The 20,394-nt window shown below is 34.2% G+C and overlaps 1 protein-coding gene across 4 annotated transcripts in view; it reads left to right on the top strand.

Moving 5' to 3' along the window:
* SNTG1 (syntrophin gamma 1) overlaps positions 1 to 18,978 on the top strand; it is a 310,650-nt gene extending 291,672 nt beyond the window's left edge. For 2 of the 4 annotated variants that reach the window (XR_014942541.1, XR_014942540.1), the window contains exons 17-18: positions 6,519 to 6,629; positions 15,136 to 17,829. Coding sequence is in view for 2 of the 4 variants with exons in the window: in XM_015855564.3 (XP_015711050.2) it covers positions 6,519 to 6,629; positions 15,136 to 15,294 (270 nt within the window). In the remaining 2 variants the exon portion in view is untranslated. Of the gene's footprint in view, positions 1 to 6,518; positions 6,630 to 15,135 lie in introns of all 4 variants that reach the window. The other 2 variants (XM_015855564.3, XM_085537389.1) reach the window with 1 other exon arrangement.
* Positions 18,979 to 20,394: the final 1,416 nt, after the last annotated feature.

The following is a 20,394-nucleotide window of genomic DNA, read 5'->3' as shown; positions in this document are numbered from 1 at the left end:
TGTACTTTACTTTAACTTGAGCAAGGTGTTTGACACTGTCTTCCATAGTATTCTCGTAGGTAAGATTAGGAAGCATGGGATAAATGAGTGGACAGTGGGGTGAATGGAGAACTGGCTTACTGGCAGAGCTCTGAGTGTTGTGATCAGTTGTGTAGATTTTAGTTGGAGGCTTGTAGCTAGTGGTGTTTCCCAGGAGTCCATACTTAACAGATCTTGTTCAACATCTTCATCAGTGACCTGGATGAAGGGATAGAAGGCACCCTCAGCAAGTTTGCTGATCATATGAAGCTGGGAGGTGTGCCTGACCAATGAGAAGACTGTACTGCCATTCAGCAAGACCTGTAAAGGATGGAGAGTTGGGCAGAGAGAAACCTGATGAGGTTCAACAAGGGCAAGTGCAGAATCCTACACATGGATAGGAATAACCACATGCACCAGTACAGATTAGGGGTTGACCTGCTGGAAGGGAGCTCTATGGAGAAAGAACAGGTGGTCCTGTTGGGGAACAGGTTGCTCATGAGACATCAGTGTGCCCTTGTGTCCAAGGAGGCCAGTGGTATGCTGGGGTTCATTAAAAGAGCATGGTCAACAGGATGTGGGAGGTGATCCTCCCTCTCTGCTCTGAAGAGGCTGCATCTGGAATACTGTGTCCAATTCTGGCCTCTTCAGTAAAAGAAAGACAGGAATCTCCTAGAAGGAGTCCAGCAGAGGGACACAAAGATGATTACAGGCCTTATCATATGTCATGCACAAAAGAACATCTCCATTATGCAGAACAGCTGAGAGACCTGGGGCTCATAGTTGGAGAAGACAAGACTGAGAGGGGATCTTATCAGTGTTTATAAATATCTATCTAAATGGGAAGACTAAATTGGATGTAGCCAGGTGCTTTTTAAAAGTTTCCAGCAACAGGAAAAAGGCCTATGGGCATAAAATGGAACACAGGAAGTTCCATACAAACGTAAGGGAGAATTCATACTTCAGGGGTTAAAGAGTACTGGAACAATCTGCCTAGACAGTTTGTGATGTCTTCTTCTCTAGAGATATTCAAAACCTGTCTGTATGCTTTCCTGTGTTTTGTACTCTAAGGAATCTGCCTCAGCAGGAGTTTGGATTAGGTAATCTCCAGAGGTTATTTCCAACACCTACGATTCTGTTATTCTGTGACTATGATTAATTTATGTGATGCAGTCCTTCATTTGCGGTAGTAATACACCTGATATGAAAAGGTCATCTACCTAATAATTCATATGGATGCCTCAAGGTAAAATTAGAAATGTCAACTGGAAGTGTTTATTAGGTTTTTTTAAAAAAATGTTTATGATGCCATCAGCATATGTATAAGTTGAAATATGATAACTAGTTAAGTGTCCTCACAGCTTCAAATCCACTATGGGCTTCTTCAAAAAATGTCCACCATCTTTGAAGTAATTTGTACTATTTGAAATCTGCACTATTTGAAATACTGGAAGCACAAAAATCCCTCTTTCTTCTGATATTCCACTTGTATTCTGCTAAAAGTGAATTCAAAAGCATTTGTGAACACTGACTAGATATTTTCCTTTCTGTTGTCTGCTTAATCAAGTTTTCTGGACTCTGTTCAGCTACATCTTGCTTGACAGAGAGTCAAAAGATATGCAGTATCTACTGCAGACACAGTTTTTTTCTGTTGAAATGCTTTAGTACCTAAATGTTATTTTTTTAAAGATATATAAATTCTACAAAGATGTAAAATATCTGTTGCAGGTGTTGAAAGTTACAAACCAAATTATTGCTTTGGTAATTTTTGCAGCTCTGAATATCAGTGTCTACTGTAAAAAATGTTTTTCCCAAGAACTGTGATTACAGGTGGCTACATACATTTCTCCAACATTGCCTATTTGTGTTGTTAATTGGCCTACTAGTAATTCAGAAGGACCTTAGATGAGATTAAGACCTCATTGAACATGATGCAGTGTAAACAGCCAGGCTGCTGTTAAATAAACTAATTTCCTTTCAGTGGATGTAATATTTGCAGAACTTCCTAACATGTGATATAAACAGATACACTCAATGATACTAAATGATCTAATTTTATTATTGCTTATCAAAAAATTTTGTCAGCTTTTGTTAATCTAAATATGCAGGTGTATTCCCACAGTTCCCTTTTCCAAAGTTAGCTTTCATATTTCCAAAATCTAATCTTTGAGGTTGTGAACTCCTGCCACATCTTCATTCTGTTTCTCCCTTATAAATAAGCTTGCACTTCTGTGTGTGTCTAATCCAATAACTTTCTGTTATTCTATTCACTATGAATAGCAAAATATGTATTCCATTTTCCTATTTTCCCTCAACACAGCCCCAAAAGAAAACAGCAGACCTTTTTACTAGTATATGTACTACCAGTGGCAGAGAATTCTACAGTTTGTCAATTTTCAATCACCCTTAATGCATTCTGTCTGAAAAGTATGTGCATGTGTATATATATCCATATTCCTGTATTTTATATATATATATATATTCCTGTATTTTAATATGGCAAAACTGGTTTATGCTTATTTGGATTCATTGCTCTATATCTTAGAACACTACTAAACTACATTCATTATCAGGAAGAAAACACCCCAGCAGCATGCTTTTTATTTCTATTTTTCCAGCTTATTTCTAGTTATTGTTTTTAATAACTATTCAGTTAACTCCTCCTGAGGTCAGAACAAGATCAGTGTATCACCGAAACTTAATCAGGGAACCATACAATAGCTTGAGTTGGAAGGGACCTTAAGGATCATCCAGTTCCAACCCCTGAAACTTAAAGAATGAGAATACATTGCAAACAATAAATACCATTGCAGCATATATACTTTTTTAATATCAAATGTCTACTCTGCAACAGAGCAGAAATTGTCTGATTTTTTTTTAGGAAGAAACTCTTTCTAAGTAAGTATGCATATCTGAAGATCTGTGGGAAAATAAATAAATAAATAAATAAATAAATAGAAAAAGAAAAAAAGAGATCCAGAGTTCAGTTACGAAGAAGGCAGAGGGCACCTACACTCACTTCAGGGTAAAGTTTTAAGAATTTAAATCATGTGAGCAAATATTTACTCCATACTTAGAAACTGAAATGTTGAACAAACAGCTACCGTAGATTTGAAATAAATCAGCATGGTTCTTAAAATCCTGAACAAACAACTTTTTTTGATAGTTATCCATCAGTACTAAGTACAGTCTTTTAGATTTCTGTATTTTCAGTAATTGACAAGTCCAATTTTATTTCATTAGGAATGACTTCCTTTCTTTTTTCCTATATCTTACGTTTATTCTTTATCCTCCATGTCCTCCTCTGTCTTTCCCTTTTCAGTTATAAAGCTACAGAAGTTGACAAAGAAAATTGCCTTGTACCATAGTTATTTTGTAGTAAGACACTCCCCAGAGATCAGTAACACAGTAGAACTGAATATGAATTTATTTTATATTTTAGTCCTTTTCAGTTCCCTACTGCTGCTGTCATGATGGGCAAAATGTCTTTTTGCAAGAATGCCATATTTCTCAATTATAAATGAGACAGACAAATTAAGGTATATACAGGATGTCCAAAGTCCCAATTACTTTTCTTCTTGAAAACAGAGATCTACAGGACATTTTTACATGATTCAGTTTGATTTAAAGGAGTATCATTAATTTCAGTAGATGAGAAAGAACATTAGTTTGAAAGGTGTCCTCTGAAATTTAGAATGATTCAGTGGTATATGTAATGTAAAGATTTGCTTTAGAAAGCTAAACAGTTCTGAAGAACTGTGGTACTCTAAACCATGGAAAAATTGCCTGTTTTGGCAGTGGTGTAGATTTCTGTTCCCAAGGATTCCTATTCCTATTGTAGCAGAATTATCCTTTAAAATTAGAAACCCAAGCAGTCACTGAACTGAACACTTTGAAGCTAAAATAAGTCCATAGGAAATGTGAAAGTTATCATGTAGTTATCTACATGTGAAACTCATGTTTCTTGTGTGTTTAAGTCAGAGCTGTAGCTACAGAATTATACTCTGTGCCCATAATTCTTGCTTCTTCTTTGTTCTTTGGCTCTATGAAGTAGTCATTGAATAAAGACAGGTCCAGTCTATATTCTCTGCTTAAGCGTTTTGCACTAACTAAAAAAACAAATACTCCTTAAAAAAAAATGAACACAATGACTGGCAAGAGGAAGTAAAGTATGGCACTGCTTTTTAAAAGTAGTCTGACTGCTGGGTTGCATCCTTCTTCATCATCTTCTTTATCTGCTACACAGTTGAAACATACAGTTCTGGCTATGCATCACGTCAGTTCTTAGAAATTTAATGGATCTGATTTAGTTTATGCTTAAATAATTGTCGTACCTTTAGCCATTTACAATTTGGACATCTCATCTGAGCTAGTTGTTACACTTCTGATGTAGATACTGGTGAGATACACATCCAGAGTGTACAGTAGGAACTGGTATTCATCTCAGATCTAAATAAGATGACTGTCCATCAGAAGTTCTCTCTTTAGAACAGAAGTGGTAGCCAAGAAGACTAATTTCAGCATTAGAAATCTCTTGTTTTCCTGACTTCAAAACTAACATTTTCCTTAATCTGGTTTCTGCAAGAAGAGCTCTACTTTATGTAGCTATCTTTGGGAAAAAATAAAATAAAATAATAATAATAAAAAAATAGTGTGATGTGTTAAGGACCACTCAAAAGAAACAGATAGTTCTTTCATTTTGAAATTATTTTATGCATAGTCAGTGGTCTTTTTAATCTTTATGCTTTAGATGAGGATGATTTAATAGCTTCTGCAAAGAAAAGGCAAGTGTGTAGAGAATTTTTGGTGTTAGAAATGGATGTTGCTCAAAAAGTAGTGCCTCATAATTCCACAAAGACTACAAAAAATACAAAGAGTACAATAACACTATTTGATAGAGGAAATAAAAATTTGCACCAGTGGAGGTAACTCACTGTTATTGTCACCACTGCTGAAACTCACCACCCTCTGCCTCACTGTGCTCATATCCACTGTTTGGCTTCCACAAACATTCAGAAAGCATCCATGAATGTCAATGGACACCATTTTTTGCTTTGCTTCGTATGCACTTCCATCATTTTGTCACACATCTTGGCTGCTGCCATCCATCACACTGCAACAAAATGTAATGGAGTACTGGTGAGAAGATTCAACCTCTACTGCCATACCACCACCAGCCTTTGACATCATGGGACAAATGGGCCAACATCATAAAATAGGAGACATTACTTTTGGAGCAGCCTTCATATAATTACAAGCTTCAATTTTGAGACGGGAAAATAAATCTTGCACTTAGATTGTTACTGTGCACAATTAAAATATCATTTTTTCACCCTTTTCCAGTTACTCAGATAATTATGAATGTGACTAACTTTACTGTGGTGCAGTTGAAAGATGTATTTCAGGTTATAGCATAAAGAAATTACATAATTGGTAAATGAAGCTTTATTTTATTTTGGAAAGTCGAGAGTTTCACTTCTCTCATAGTCTGTATCACAGTATAAGCCAGATACTAAAAAGCCACTAAAAGGAATTAATTTACAAACCACTAGGCTAAAACAAATAAAAAAGACAACAACCAGTATCTAAAGGCTTTGTGTTTAATTCAGCGGCCCAGTGTGAGTGAGGATGATCTTGCAATTAAGTTGACAAAAGTACTGAGATCACAATGAAAATAATACTTTTTCAAAACACCTGCAGGTGTGAAAAATACCTTTTAAGTAGCTTGAAACTAATTACAATTAAAAAATGGATCTTCTAGGCAAAGTGAAGTTTCAAATGCTGGTTGACTATTTAAATTTACATTAGATATAATAAACGTAGAAGATATTTTCCTAGCTAGTTGATTTTTTTTATTATTAATATTTTATGCTTATTTTGTAGAGCAGTCTGTCTTTTTTCAACATGGTATGATGCAATTCATTATAACCAGTATTATGTGTAGAATCAATGATCTGCTTATATTCCCAATAAGAGCATTAAGAGAAAAACTCAAAATTAATTTTTATTACAGGATTTCCTTTTGTTACAAATTTAAATATTATATTTGTTTTTAAGTCGATATGTCCTTTATGTAAATACAACTAGTTTTTTGTTGTTGTTGTTGTTGTTGGTTTGTTTTTGTTTTTTTTAATTCTGTGTAAAGAAAAAGAGAGGAGTTTTATGAAACATAATCACTTCATATGGATTGGGGAATCCCCAAATATTCAGTGTAAAAATCTTTGGGTTCAGTCACGATGAATCAGGATTAATTATAATTAAAGAGATTTCAGAGTACATTTCACAGGTATTGTCTGTCAGATCTCAGTCAAATACTGTCGAAGTATACTACATCCCTATGATTAAAGAGACATCAGAATACATAGTACTCGAATGGTTTTATGACGTACCATTGACAGGTTAAAAATTCTGCTAGAAGGAGATCAGCTGTTTCTCGTACAGTTTACCATAACAACTGCACTGACTTGCTTCTGTTGTATATATGTATTTTCCTGCTCTAGGCTGTACTTTGGAGGTACAAATTTTCCCAGCTGAAAGGTTCTTCAGATGATGGGAAGAGCAAAATCAAATTCCTTTTCCAAAACCCAGATAATAAACAAATTGAAGCAAAGGTAAGAGCAGTACACTTTTTTCTTTTATAAATCTACCTAAAAATATGTATTAAAGCAGCAACTGAGAGACAAGAGGAGTAAATCAAACTAAATTACTTAAAAGTCGTTCAATATGCAAAGTGAAAATAAAGAAAACCAAAGAAATCTAAAGAAACTGTTTAAGGGGGAAAAAAAAGAAAATAAAAAAAAAAAAAAAGAGATTTGCTGCATTTAAGAGTATTTGCCAAGTCTGTTAATCATTTTGATAAAAGTGGCTGAGAATTTGAATGCTTTATCCTTCTCTCTATACTGATATCATGAAGAAACAGTGAAAAACACCCTTGAGTCAGTTTGGGCAGAAAATACAGCAAAGATCTAACATTTGTTGTTATGGCTCAATAAAATAAATAAATAAATAAATGAAATTGCAGATTAAACATATATCGTCCTGCAAGAAAATGTCATTGAATCTTTGTGTCTTGGTCTAATTCAAAAATTCTGTTTTGATTAGTGGTTTTGATTTAGGAGTTAATTTTTGAAAGTAGTCAACCTAAGAGATTTATGCCTAATTTTATGAATGTCTTTTGAGAATTTACTGTCCCATTATACGTAAGGAAGCAATCTTCCTGGGAAAATCAAAACTGCCTGAGAGTCTGAATCAAATGTCTTTTTCATTAGAATCCCAACATTTTTGTAATCCTGATTATGTTTGCTTGAATGTGTTTTAAAGCTTGCTTTTTAAGCCCTTACTATACTGTTTTCCTGGCTATTTACTTGATTTTGAATGTTATGCTCAATACAGTGAGCATAAAGCTCATAGTAAATCAGTAGCAACGAAGTGTGGTGGACTTTCAATACACTCACATTTTTCTTCATCTCAAAGATTATTATCCTTATTTCCTTCAATATTATAGTAGTACAGTTTTTCTTTTCTTCATTAATAAGAAGCCATAACTTAATACCCTGAAGCTGTGAGGATGATTTTCTTTTAAGCAAATAATAGGAAACTTTTATTATGCTCCCAAGTATGACTGGAAGTTGAAACTCATCATTTCTTTTCTTATATTTATCTCTTATTGCTATTACATGAACACAAGATTTTAGAAGTAGCTAAGTTAAAATTGCTTTATTTCATCAATTTAAAAACAGTGCATAGTTACAAATCTAGATGTTGAATGACAAACATGGCTTACATCGCTTACATCATTTTTAAATTTTTTTTAAAAATTTTTCAATTATTTTTTTTTTTAAATTAAATGTTAATCTAATGTTAATCACTTTTTAAGACTTGGAGATATTCAAGTACTTCATGGTACTGTTGTTCCTGGTTAAACTGAACAGAGCTTCATTTCTAGGAAACTTCACCTTTCCACCTTTTATCAAGGTTGAAATTCTACCTGTAACTTACAAAGGCATAATATTGTACAAACTTAAAAGCATCCTAATTAATATATTGTCCTGTTCTCTAGATGCTTTTATTGATTATAAATTTAATCTTTCATGTTGATCAATTTAGAAATATATATATATATTTCGTTTTCTTGATACTCAAAGCAAGTCAGTTACATTATGATAAAAAAAATCAGATTGTGTTGTGTTTGGACAGTGTTACAGCATTTATTGACTTCCTGTTTGCTTATGTGTGAAGTAAATTGTTTAGTCTAAAAACTATAAGATATACTTGTCTGTAGAAAAAATGAGAATGTTTTTATGTCCTATTTTTTAACTTTGGTTAGCTTGAAATTCTGTGAATAGGCCTCTCTGCATCTATTGAGCCTTTCAAGTATTTAAAGCACTATTCAGCAAGAAAAGATGTGGAACAATCTAGCTTCTATTTTTTGGACTTTATTAGCATTACAGAACTGGAGACATATCTATTTGGGGAACTCTCTAGTCATTAAGAAATGTTAGTCAGATTTTAAGAAATGCTTGTAATGCCAGGTTTCATGCATGCTGCATGCAAGCTTGATATGGAATCAGATGATGGGAATTTTCTAAAACAGCTGTTAAAGGTTGTGATGAATATTCATAGCGAAAGCTATCACCAGCTGTTAAATGAAACTCTGCTGCAGAAGGCCTGGAGACCTGCTGTTGTAAGGAGGGCATACAGGGTAATGTAAAGTTGAGATAAATATAATTGTCTGCCTACTATATTACATGGGGAATATAGTGGGATGAGGACTTACAGCCGAGACAAAAAATTCTAAAGAATCATTATCTCAGCTTTTTAGGGCTTTTCATTTTTGCATTCTTAAACAGTAGTGAAAAATCATAGTATGGCAACTAACTATGATACATCTCAAAGTACCAGAAGTGAGAGTAGGTTTTTCCTCTTCATCATCAACATTATCATGCTATGCAGAACCTGCTATAGTGTGCGCATACTTGATTTGAGACTCCTGCTCTTCTTGTTCTGCAGTGCCTGTTTTTCTCCATGTCTGAGTTTCAACTGTGCTGCTGACAAGATACAATTAAAGTCTTTAATGTGCTATGGTTCAGTTTCTTGCAAATGTAAAATGGCTCAATTACAGAATGGTTGATTGATTTCCAATAGTATTGGTTTAATCATGGAATTCCTTCATGTAAAAATGTGAATTATCAAAATCCAAATGCTTCCTATCTTCACTTTATATGTTACCGCACATTTGTGCATAGCCTGTATGTATACAGTTGTGGCTTGTTACGTCTGTGTGATAATATTCTTTATATCTTAAACATTTACTCATGACTTAGAAAATTAAGAGTAGTAGAGTGTTGAGGTAGTTAATGTTGATTAACATTTTAAAAAGAAAAATAATTATGTGGCAGTGTTTTAAATTTTAGCCTTACTGACTTTATAATTTCCTCTTTATTCTGATTGAATATAAAGCACAATCACTTCAGATAAGTATTTTTTGAGAAAGATATGCAGAACTACATCCTTTCATCAGTCAATTTTTGTTTTTAAAAAACACACTGCCAACAGAGTTTGCATTCCTAAGTGACAGAAAGTCCTTCACTGACACTGGAAACCTAATATTTTTATAACGCTGTCAAAATATTTTAGTGCTTTTCATGCCTGACTTAACAAAATTAAAAATGGCATGTTTCGAGATGAACAACATATGCTTTATATTTGGTTACTGTTTAATTAGGAATACGTCTTTTAGTCTCAAAAATAATTGAATGTTTAAACTTAGAGACTGTGTGATGCTTTTGTTTGGCCTCACTGAAGCAACATCATGCTACTGTAAAGATGCATAGTATAGAATAAAGGAAGTGTTTGCTCATAGACATGAACAACCACAGTCTGAAAAACCTAAACAGTAATTACCATCAGTCACACTGGTGGTCAGTGGCAGAGTGGCTGGAATCAAACACCTGACTTTGAAGGTCTCAAAGTTAATGTCTAAGTAGTTTTTGAGATGTAAACCATTTGGGGGCAACATTAATCACCAATACCCCTTAGACGTTCCAATCTCTGGTTATTTCCCAGCTGTCACTCAGCAGGAGTTATTGCACAGGTCTGCACAGTCAGACAGAATTTTTCTGACTGAGAACTACAAAATAGAGCAGTTGGCATGGCAGAACATGGAGCCTACGTGTCCCGCTACTTCATCCTTATTGTGCTGCTCTGGTTGCATTGAAAAAAAAACATAGGACAGAGCTAGGACAGAGCTTTCTTTTCATTTGTAGAACACAGAGGGATACATTATGCATCTTGCTATCTAATTACTTTTTCTTTTTAAGCTATAACTTCATGATCTGTTAATGGCTTTTCAGCATTAGAGCAACTTCCAGAGGCTAATGGAATCTCAGCACTGTAATAAACTCAGAGCACTATAATCTTCCATTGTACCTGTCTGAGTAGTGGATTACTGCAATGGAAACAGTTTTATGTTTTTCTGAGAAAAATATCTTAAACCTATGAAGGATTCTGCTTCTATTCATATAGGCTCCCAAACATTGCAGTATCCAATATCTATATATCTAAAGCAGAATTTTTGCTGCTTTTTTTCCTTCCTTTTTCTTTTTCCTTCCTTTTTTTTTTTTTTTTTTTTTTTTAACTCCATACCATTTCCATTTGAATTTTGTAAGTAAATATGGTAACCAGTAATTTCTGTAAACTGTAAGATTATGTGCCCAATCACAATGGCAAGGACTTGATACCTATTAAAGCAAAATAGCAATAGGCTTACACAGTTGGACTGAGAAAATGAAATGTCCTTGTTATGTTTCAGCTCTGTAACACAAAGCACAGTGTATATCTCAAAAACTATTCTCTCTGTCCTCTTACCTTTCTGAGCTTGCAAGGATTTTTCACAGCTTAACAGCTTTCTCAGCAAAACTTGGCCAAGGTCACACAGCTGTGCTGTTAGCTTTTGTTCGCAGGCTAGCTAATGCCCTAAGCTAAGTGTCATGGAACAGTGGTGAGCAGCACATGAAGATCAAGATCTGGTCAATAGGGAAAAACTGTGGTGTCAGCAGAAGATGCATAACTTTAAAGATCTGGCATTTATACTGAGTAATGAATAATGCATTAATAAAAATTAATGATTACTAATTTGTACTTGAAATTATTCCATCTAGAAATCGAATCTAAAATAAGACAGTCTACATTAGAGATGTTGTAATATGAAAAAAATGTTTGCATTCTGGTGTGTTGTAAGGTGCCTTGATGAATACCTGCACTATTTTCCAGGCTGATGTTTCTGCTCATTTCAAGTATATTCTGCAAAGCATAATTTTAATTTAATCCCTGTTCTTAGCCTTGAGGGCTTTTCAGTGAGCACTGCAGTACTCTTCAAATTTAGAATTTCAGCTTTAAATATGTTTCAAGTATCTATCTGTATTATTTTTACAGAGTGATTGCTCAATTGCAGTGACTGAGTTCTGAGTTTAGATGTTTGAACTGCGTAGGTTTATGTGACTCAGCTTGTAGTTTTCCCATCTTGCTCAAATATTTTATTTTTTTAATCTATTTAAAATCACATTCTATGCCAGTATATAGGCATTTGATCAAGCAACAAATATATTCACATATCATCAGTTTATACGTGACAATACCATGATTTTTTCTGAATCACAAACTAACACTTGCTTGAGTTTGTGTACATAGAGTTTAGGTAGCTATGTCATTAATATAATGAATTAGTAGCTGATTTTTTTTTATTTTTTTATTTTTTTTAATCTGGCAATGTTATCTGTATTTTTTATTTATTTATTTATTTATTTTCCCACATTTGCCTTCTTCATCTTTTGTTGCGTTACACTGTCCTGTGCAGAAACAGTGAATCTTCAGATTAATAATCTGAGAAGATCTGGTATAATGACAGCAATGTTGAATGAAAGTGGTTTGGTCAAGAAGGTGGGAGGACAATTTGAAGATCACAAGGATACACTAATATTCCAGACTGGAAACCTGAATAAGAGTAAATTGTGGTTTTGGTTTTTGTGCATGGATAAGTAGTTGTGGCTTAAATTTGGATTTCTTTGCTTTTTGGTGATTCAGAGTTCAGATTCTTCTTTTCCTACAGTTTGCAGACATAATAGTTTGACTGAATATTTCTTCAGGTTTCTTAGTATTTATTTGTTTGTTTACTTGAAGCTGAGCGTGCAACATGTGCTACTCTGCTAGAAAAAAAGTGTGTTCAGACAAGTGTATGACCGACAGCAGAGTATTCTAAATGCAAACCCAAGACCAGGGGCAGTTAGATGTGCAGAAAAGCCTGTGGGTTCCCCTCCGTTTTATGGCAGTACTGCAGACCTACGGGGATTTGAAAGTGCAAGTTCTCAACAGAAATTAAGGGAATGGTTTGTCTGTCAACAACTCTATGTTGAACCTTTATCTGTTCATTAAACTTGCTCATGACTAGGCTAATCTGCCAGGAAAGTGTTGTTCTTGATGGATCCCATTGCATCAATCTTACTCCTTTGAATTCAGTTGCAGCTATTAATTGGACATGTATATACTCATCGCATACCAATATCAGCCTACTGTGTTTCACACTGCTTCAAATTCCACTTTTAATGTGAATTTTGCTTGTAGCAGAGTCAGTGCAGACTTAAAAAGCAGACTTTTTTAGCCTCTAATCCACATCCAGTCCTGGGGAATTCACAAGAGTGTGCTTTCCGCCCTGCACAGTTACAACACAAGCCATCTTTGTCTTGTGTATGTCTTTAAGTAGCTTCAAGGAATTTGGTTATATACATATATTTGTGTATTCTAAATAAGCTGCTTTACATGGATCCTCTACCTAAGCCACCTTAAATGCATGCAATTTGTTGAATTGTGTGATCAGAGAGATCTGTTTAATTCACTTCATGATACACACATTGACAGTGAAAGAATTATGTTTCATTCCAAGTAGTATCTAGCATTTGTTGACTTGTTAGTGCTCACCTGTACTATCAAATTAATTTCTGTGTTCTTTAATTGCTAACAGCAGTAGCAAACCATTGTGACCATCAGTAGTTGTGCCATTGACTCATACATTTTCATTGAAGGTCCATTGAGCAATGGATCTCCCCAATGTGTTACTGTTGCAGAAACACCTGTGTTAACTGGTGATAACTACTATAGTAATGCAATGTGAAAATTCAGTGTCCAGCAGCCATAATTATGATATACGTAAGAACTTTCAGCAGTAGGATTACCTAATTGACTCGAACAAGTCTCAAACTGCAATATTTGTTTTAATAGACTTGTTCTGTTGACACACAGCTGGAAAGACGGTCTTTCCAAATATAACACAGAGCTGACATCACAAATATTTGTAAGATCCATTATTTATATTTTCTTCTCAAGCTTAAGTGCTGTTTTTATAGTACCAAAGGATAGATGTGATAAATAAAAAGACTTTAAATGAAAAGTAACAATTTGAATGACTGATGCTTCTTATCCAGAAATAGCTTCCATAATTCCTTGTTTTTTTTTTTCATTTTTGACTTTCTACTATTTTTTCCATCTATAATAAAGTTTCTTATTTTGAAATTTGAATAGAAGGGGAAGAAATCTCTGTCACTGTAACTAAATTACACTTTTCCCAATGTTTAAAAATGAAAGTATTTCTAAACATATTTTTTTTTAAATGAATACAGATGGCAGGTTTGTGAAACATGGCATAAACTTCATCATCTTTATTGTGAATTGGTACTTATGGGAGTTTAAAGAAGCTTGTAAGCAATTAAAAAATCATTTCTGAGCATTTCCAAAGGACATCTGCTCAGGTTTAAAGAGAATTGAACAGAACTCCACCAGTTTCATACACTGCTGGGTTAATCTGCATGTGTAGTCTTCTTCTTTCAGGCAGTCTTCCATCTCACATGTAAGGGATTTGTGAATGTCTCCATAAAGTATGTAAAGCAATAACTTCCAGAAAAACTCAAAAGGAAGTCTCATGTAATTTTTAGAGGTTTGTTTTTGGTTTTGTTTTGCTTTTTTTTTCTTTGTTAAATTCACGGTACTACCAATATTTCTTATATAAAAGCAAAGCTGTCAGCAGTAAATAACCTGGAAATATGAGTAATACACAGAAACACAAATAGGATATACCACAGTTCTCAGTTCCTGGCTTCAGTGCAGAAATCTACATAGGCAGTGAATCAAAGCAGAAAGATCATAACTGCATCACCATCCCTACGTGCATAACATCAGTATCTGCTTCCAAACACAGTAGGTTTTTACTGATTAAGTGCTAACATCAAAATCACGTCCTGAAGAATTCCTAAAAAGAAATCATCATCATTATGATTCCATTGATAAGATAAAAACAATTAGACTCAAAGGAAAACATTTATACATATATATATATATATTTACATATATGAGTTTTTGGTTTTGTTTTGTTCTCACATTGTTTCTAAGAAAATCTCATCTAAGGAGCTGTTAAAAAAAAAAAAAAAGTAAATTAAAGTAGAACAAAAAGGGCTTTGTCTAATATTTTTGATAAGATTAAAACCCCGAATATGTTCCTTACTTTTGGTACAATAAAAACAATTAAACCAGAGCCAGAATATTTATATATTATAGCAGCACTTTTTGAAAAGGTCTCTTTTGTTTCGATTGCTTTTTTAACTAAAAATTAGTATTGGTGAGTTACCACTGTGTGGTGACATGACAGATGATTGTGATGTATGTGGAACTCAACATTACTGATCTTTGTGGCTACACACTATAGTAACCCAGAGGTATGTAGACCCAATGCACTCATTCCGTTGATTGATTTATAAAAATAAATCAACCTGCAAAATGCACCAGATTTGCCTTAATGACACAAGGGGAAAACATACTATATGGCTGTCACATTCCTTCCTCTTTAGTAGGCAAAACCTCATATTTTTGTACAGCCACTTTACTCAGAAATTTGTCCATATTAGCTTACAAAAATTATTTACGGAATAATAACTTTGTCTCTTAGGTGCCTATATCAAATACATCGACGGAATTATATCAGACTATTTCCACTTGAAACTCAGTTCATTCCTGGGTGCATGTTTTGGATGCCTTCTTTTGCGTCATGATTAATCTTTTTGTTTTCACTTCCAGGAGCTGGAGTTTTCCAACCTGTTTGCAGTCCTTCATTGTATCCATTCATTCTTTGCAGCCAAAGTGGCTTGTTTGGACCCTTTGTTCGTAGGCAGTCAAGCCACAGCTTCTGCTGCTCCCACAACTTCTGGTACTGGCAAATTAAAGTATACAACTTGATATCTCACATTACAGCACTGCCATTTATCGAAAAGACAATGTATAGATATTTGTAAGATGTGAAACTTTGGTGAACCATGTACATGGAAACCAATCCTGGAGACAAGACATCTTGCAGCATCAGGAGATAGATGGTCACGTGGGATCATAAACTCATCTCTGTTCTGCAAGACACCAGTAAATAATCCTCGCAGAATCCCCAAAATAGGATGGATATGCTTTTAGTATGATCTATTTGTACTTATTTAGTGCTTTAACCAACATTGGAAGCAAAGGAATAAATGATGCAATGAGGCACTTCGGTATTTAATAAAATTTTCAAAATACTCTAATAACACACAAAGAGAATTGTCATTTTCCTGTTTTCAAATGTTTTTATGACAATATGCTAAACTCTGAGTATGAACTTAATACCCAGTGATTATATTATAAATGACATAAGAGCAAGCAACAAGGATTTAGTACATAATGATGAGGAGATGAGCATGAAAAGACATTTGTGTAAGTATCTCTTCAAATAAGAAAGCACTTTAAGCACCGCTGTAATTCATACTTCTTTCCATACATGGAGTCATGCTACTTTTTCTAGTTTATTCTTCGAACATTAGCAACAAAGATATCGCCATTTTGACTGACACAGATCAAAACAAAAACAAAAACCTCACAGCCCCACTTCCATGAGTTCATTCCTCTTCTTCAATTAAAAATAATGTAATATTACTTTAAATATAATGACAAGTGAAAGTTTGTAAAATATCATTTCTGCTATTTACTTCCTCGATTTTTTTGAGAACTAAGTTCTGTAAATCTGATAGTTTTGGCTCACATAACACAGATGTTGTATTTGTTTCAGACACAATCCACCTAATGCATCATTTCCATTATTAACCTTGATTTCACATCATAAACTCTCAACAAAATAGACATTCAACATTATTTTTGAAAAAATGAGTCCAACCATTGAATTTGTAGTGATTTCTTTTTATGTATTATTAGTAAAAGGCAGGAATAAAATAAATAGCCTTTAATGATAGAAGCAATGACAGAATGCTGAACGTCTTCATATATTAAAAAAATATAACATCACCCATGACCATATAACAGAAACAGTAGTTCCAGGGTCTCATTTAATGATCAAATCTGAAGGAATTTTACATTTCTAAGTAGTAACTTATTAAAAATATAGTTTTCAAAAATGATTTAATGTTGTGCTAACTGCACAGCAATGAAAATGGCAAAGTGGTGGGTGTTATGTGTGGGTTGTAGCTGAAAGATCAAAAAAAGGTGAGGTGATTTTTTTATTTTTTATTTTTTTGTAAAAAGCAAAATATTGGAGAGAATGCAGTTGGTGCGTATTCAGAATGAGTGGAAAAATATTTTACATGATGCTTTCTGGGATTATTAGTTATAATAATGAAATTGACATTTCCTTTTTTTCCCTCTTATAAAAGCACATGAAAGGTAAGAGCTAAGCAAACAATCTCTCTTGTGCAGCTGGAATACACACTATTGCACATCCATTTTTACATATCGAAAGAAGGAAAACTTCATAATTGAAGCCAGAGGAAAGCTTTTTCGAAGTGGGAACAGCTCAAATGTTGAGTGGGGGAAAAAGATGAATGAACTGTGGGGGCAAATCACACATCTGTCTTTTTGCTTTCCAGTACAAGTATTTGAATTTATGTGTGTTAGAAAGTGTCCTTGCAAAATGGAGACTGGAGTTAAAGTTAATTCTAGGTCAAAACAATCTGAAAATACATTTTATCAGAACTCTTTATCATTGTCACGGGACTACCGGTATGTTCTTGCTTCTTAGTAGACCTCCAAGTGCTACAGAATTAAAGATTTCATAATTGTGTTCCACATTTATGCTAAATACAATGGAATCATGTCATAATCCAAGGATTAAATATTTTAAGTGTCATCAAAATCCAGCATTTTCATAGTCATTATCCTGTTTACATGAATCTTCCCTAAATAGGCGGGCTGGATCCTAGTCTCTGCATGACTTTTGAAACTGCTGTGGCTATTGAGTTTATTCCTGAGAGATTAAAGGCCCCAAATGTTTTGAATCCAAGGCTGCAGCTCTCTTTAAGTTTGCTGATGGTAACTCAGATATTCTCCTTGTCAAAATGGCATGTTCTGGAAAGACAGTTTTGTGAGACCAATGGCAGTGATGAAGCTTTGTATCTGTTAATGACAGTTATCTTCTGTGATACCAGATCATCACATTCTAGTGAGCATTGCATTCAGACATCCAGTACAAGCATGTGAATGCCTCTGTAAGTGCTCTGGTGGTAGTAGAAGAATCTAAAATTAATCAGCTGCCAGTTGAACATTTTCCCTTCATCTAGCTCAGATGATGTGCATAATGGTACCACTGAAACCAAGAGTTATTTAGGGGACATTGTTTAATATAGTTAAGTGAGCATAAAATTTATCTGTAAGAGCGGAAACTATACAATTGCAAATTGCTAAAGATTAAGGTTTTCCATGATTTGAAAGAAAAGAAAAATAAATAAATAACTGAAAGTTGCTGGTTGTGCAGAACTGGTTTCATGCCATGCACTTTTGGGGCCTGGACTTTGCCAGGGCATTCTACAGAACTATCACATATTTTGTAGAAAAGCTGTATTCATCAATGAGTATTTTTGTAGTTGGGCATGGAATACACAGTGTTTAAACATACACACAAAATATAACCTGCAATCTTCATGTTTTTTTGTGTTTTGAAACCCCATATTTTGAAGAACTGAATTTGTGGGGCTTAATCAGTATTTTTAGATTCAAGAAAATAAAGGTGACCTTGGGATAATATAAAATGCCATGGCCTTGACTACAGGTCAGTACTGTTTTGTAAGTGTGATTCTGTGGCCTTTGCACAGATCTCAGATTATTCAAAGGTGGCTGCATCAGGCTTGCCCTCTCAGTGCAAGTAGTACAGAAACTCAGCCTTGAACCAAAGAGGGAAAACCTTAAACTCTGTGTTGTAACTAATCGTATAACAGCAAAATGTAATTTTAGTGGCTGTGTTTTTTATTTAAATACAGGAAGAAGTCTCCAAATTAAAGCATAGTTAACTTCATGTGCATATGTCAAAAACCAAGCTTTATGTTGCAAGCTAGCATTGAACATATCAAATATAATGAATGCAAATATTTTGTAAGTCAACATGTCCCACTGATTACAAAGAAAAACACAAAATTATAATGAACTGTCAGCTCTTGCTAAAAATCTGTATGCAAATTAAAGCAAATGTTGAAAAAGAAAACCTCAAAAACGATGCAACAAACCTAACTTCCCACAAAGTAAAATATAATTTTTCATAATTACATCATATTCTTAAATAAGTTAAATTAAAAAGTATATAACTTTATACTTAGTACTGTGCCTATTGAAGTGATGTTATATAGCATACCAAAAACATACACTCCTCAGTATCACAAAATGTATTTGATTTAATTTGCTTTGCTTTATGATGGAAATTTTAGATAAGCGCGCCTCCACAGAATTAACCATATGCTAGGTTGTAGTGTTATCATAATTTTGTTATGAACATGTTGCAGACTTGTAGACATGTTATTTTAGATTTCATCAGTGAATGAATATATTTCATTTCCTTTATCTGTATAAAAATACAGTTCCAGAAGGCACTTTTGAAATAAAGATCAGGATATTATAAAATATTGGTCATTTTATTTTGTTAATGAAGTGCAGCAAGAAGTTTGTAAATTGCAAGCCAGTTATTTTTAAAACAAAGAATTTGTCATTTTCATTGTTTCAACTAGAATTCATAAAAATGTAAAATAATAATATACAGTATCAGTATACTTTGAGATGAGGTTCCTGAAACATATTGTTTTCCAGCTTAGTTCTTCATCCCACAAAAAGTATTTACTTTATATGCTCTGACTTTATCAGAATATCTCACAGTGCACAGGTAAACATGATTAAGTTGTGGCTACTGCAGCTTATTACTTTAAATTTGATTTCATTTATGCAATGCCTTAAGATTTTTCTTACATCAAGAGAAATATTAAAAAGGCTAAAGATCTCATGAATGTACATTTGCTGCCCTTAAAAATTCAGCATCTTTGCTACACATTGTTGTCTATTAACCCTCTAGTATTCCCTATGCCAAAAAGAAAGGACAATTTTCATTCTGATATAGTAATGCTAAGTCAAATGGCAGGGCAGGGCCCTTATGAGGTAGCACCATGACTTAGCAGCTTAAAGTTGTGTCTCCCTAGTGATGGCAGAGGTGCAGCCACTTTCATGGTTTCACTTGTTTTAGGAATGTGCTTTTGAAGCCAGCTTCCTGCCTTCTGCCTGTTATTGTTATTCTTCATTTGCCAGAGCAGTCTTTAAGCACATGAGCTGAAATTTTAGGCTAAAACTAAACCAGCGTCACACCTAATTGTTCCAGCTACTAATGGGCATTTAGCCTAAGAATGGTAGAGCTGGTACAGCTGTTGGATCCTGGTGAGAGTCTTTTCTGCACCATGAGTAATGCCCATGTACTGTGCGTTATGGAAGAACCTCCGTTTACAGAAGGTGACTGACAGATGTCCAGGGCAGGTTAGTCTCTTTTGCCCTCTTCCCTCACTACAAAGGGAAAGAGTTAAGGTTATGTCATGCTGGTTAACCCTCTCCCTGCTGCATCTATCTGCCTGTCTATCAGAAATTCATATTTTAAAATTCACTCAGAGAGCTCCAAGAACACTGCCTCGTTCTCTTTGCTCTATGCAGATAGCAAAGCTGCACTCACTCAGCTATGTAAGGGATCCTCTAAATCTGTAATCAGGCAACAATATTCAAGCATTATGGCAAGGGCAACTGAGTACCAAAAGAATGTTGCAGTCTGTGATCAATATTCAGAGTAAATTGAATAAAGTCATCTTCAAGCTTAAGTGTTTTCTTGGCTAGGAGGGCTCTTAAGTGCAATTTTAGTGTTGCTCCTGGAATAAGGTCCGTAGTGTCAACAAATTTTTATTTACTTGGCTTTATTGAGAATATCAATTCATGTTCTGTTGAAATCAGATGGAAGATCAGGGATACTAAAATAAAAAAGAAATTTCTGTTCGGATTCTGTATATTATT

The sequence above is a fragment of the Coturnix japonica genome, chromosome 2 (assembly GCF_054131305.1).
Source record: "Coturnix japonica strain WE chromosome 2, WE-NBRP24, whole genome shotgun sequence".
NCBI lineage: Eukaryota > Metazoa > Chordata > Aves > Galliformes > Phasianidae > Coturnix > Coturnix japonica.
Note: the sequence above shows the minus strand (reverse complement) of the source record. Positions and strands in the feature narration are given on the sequence as shown.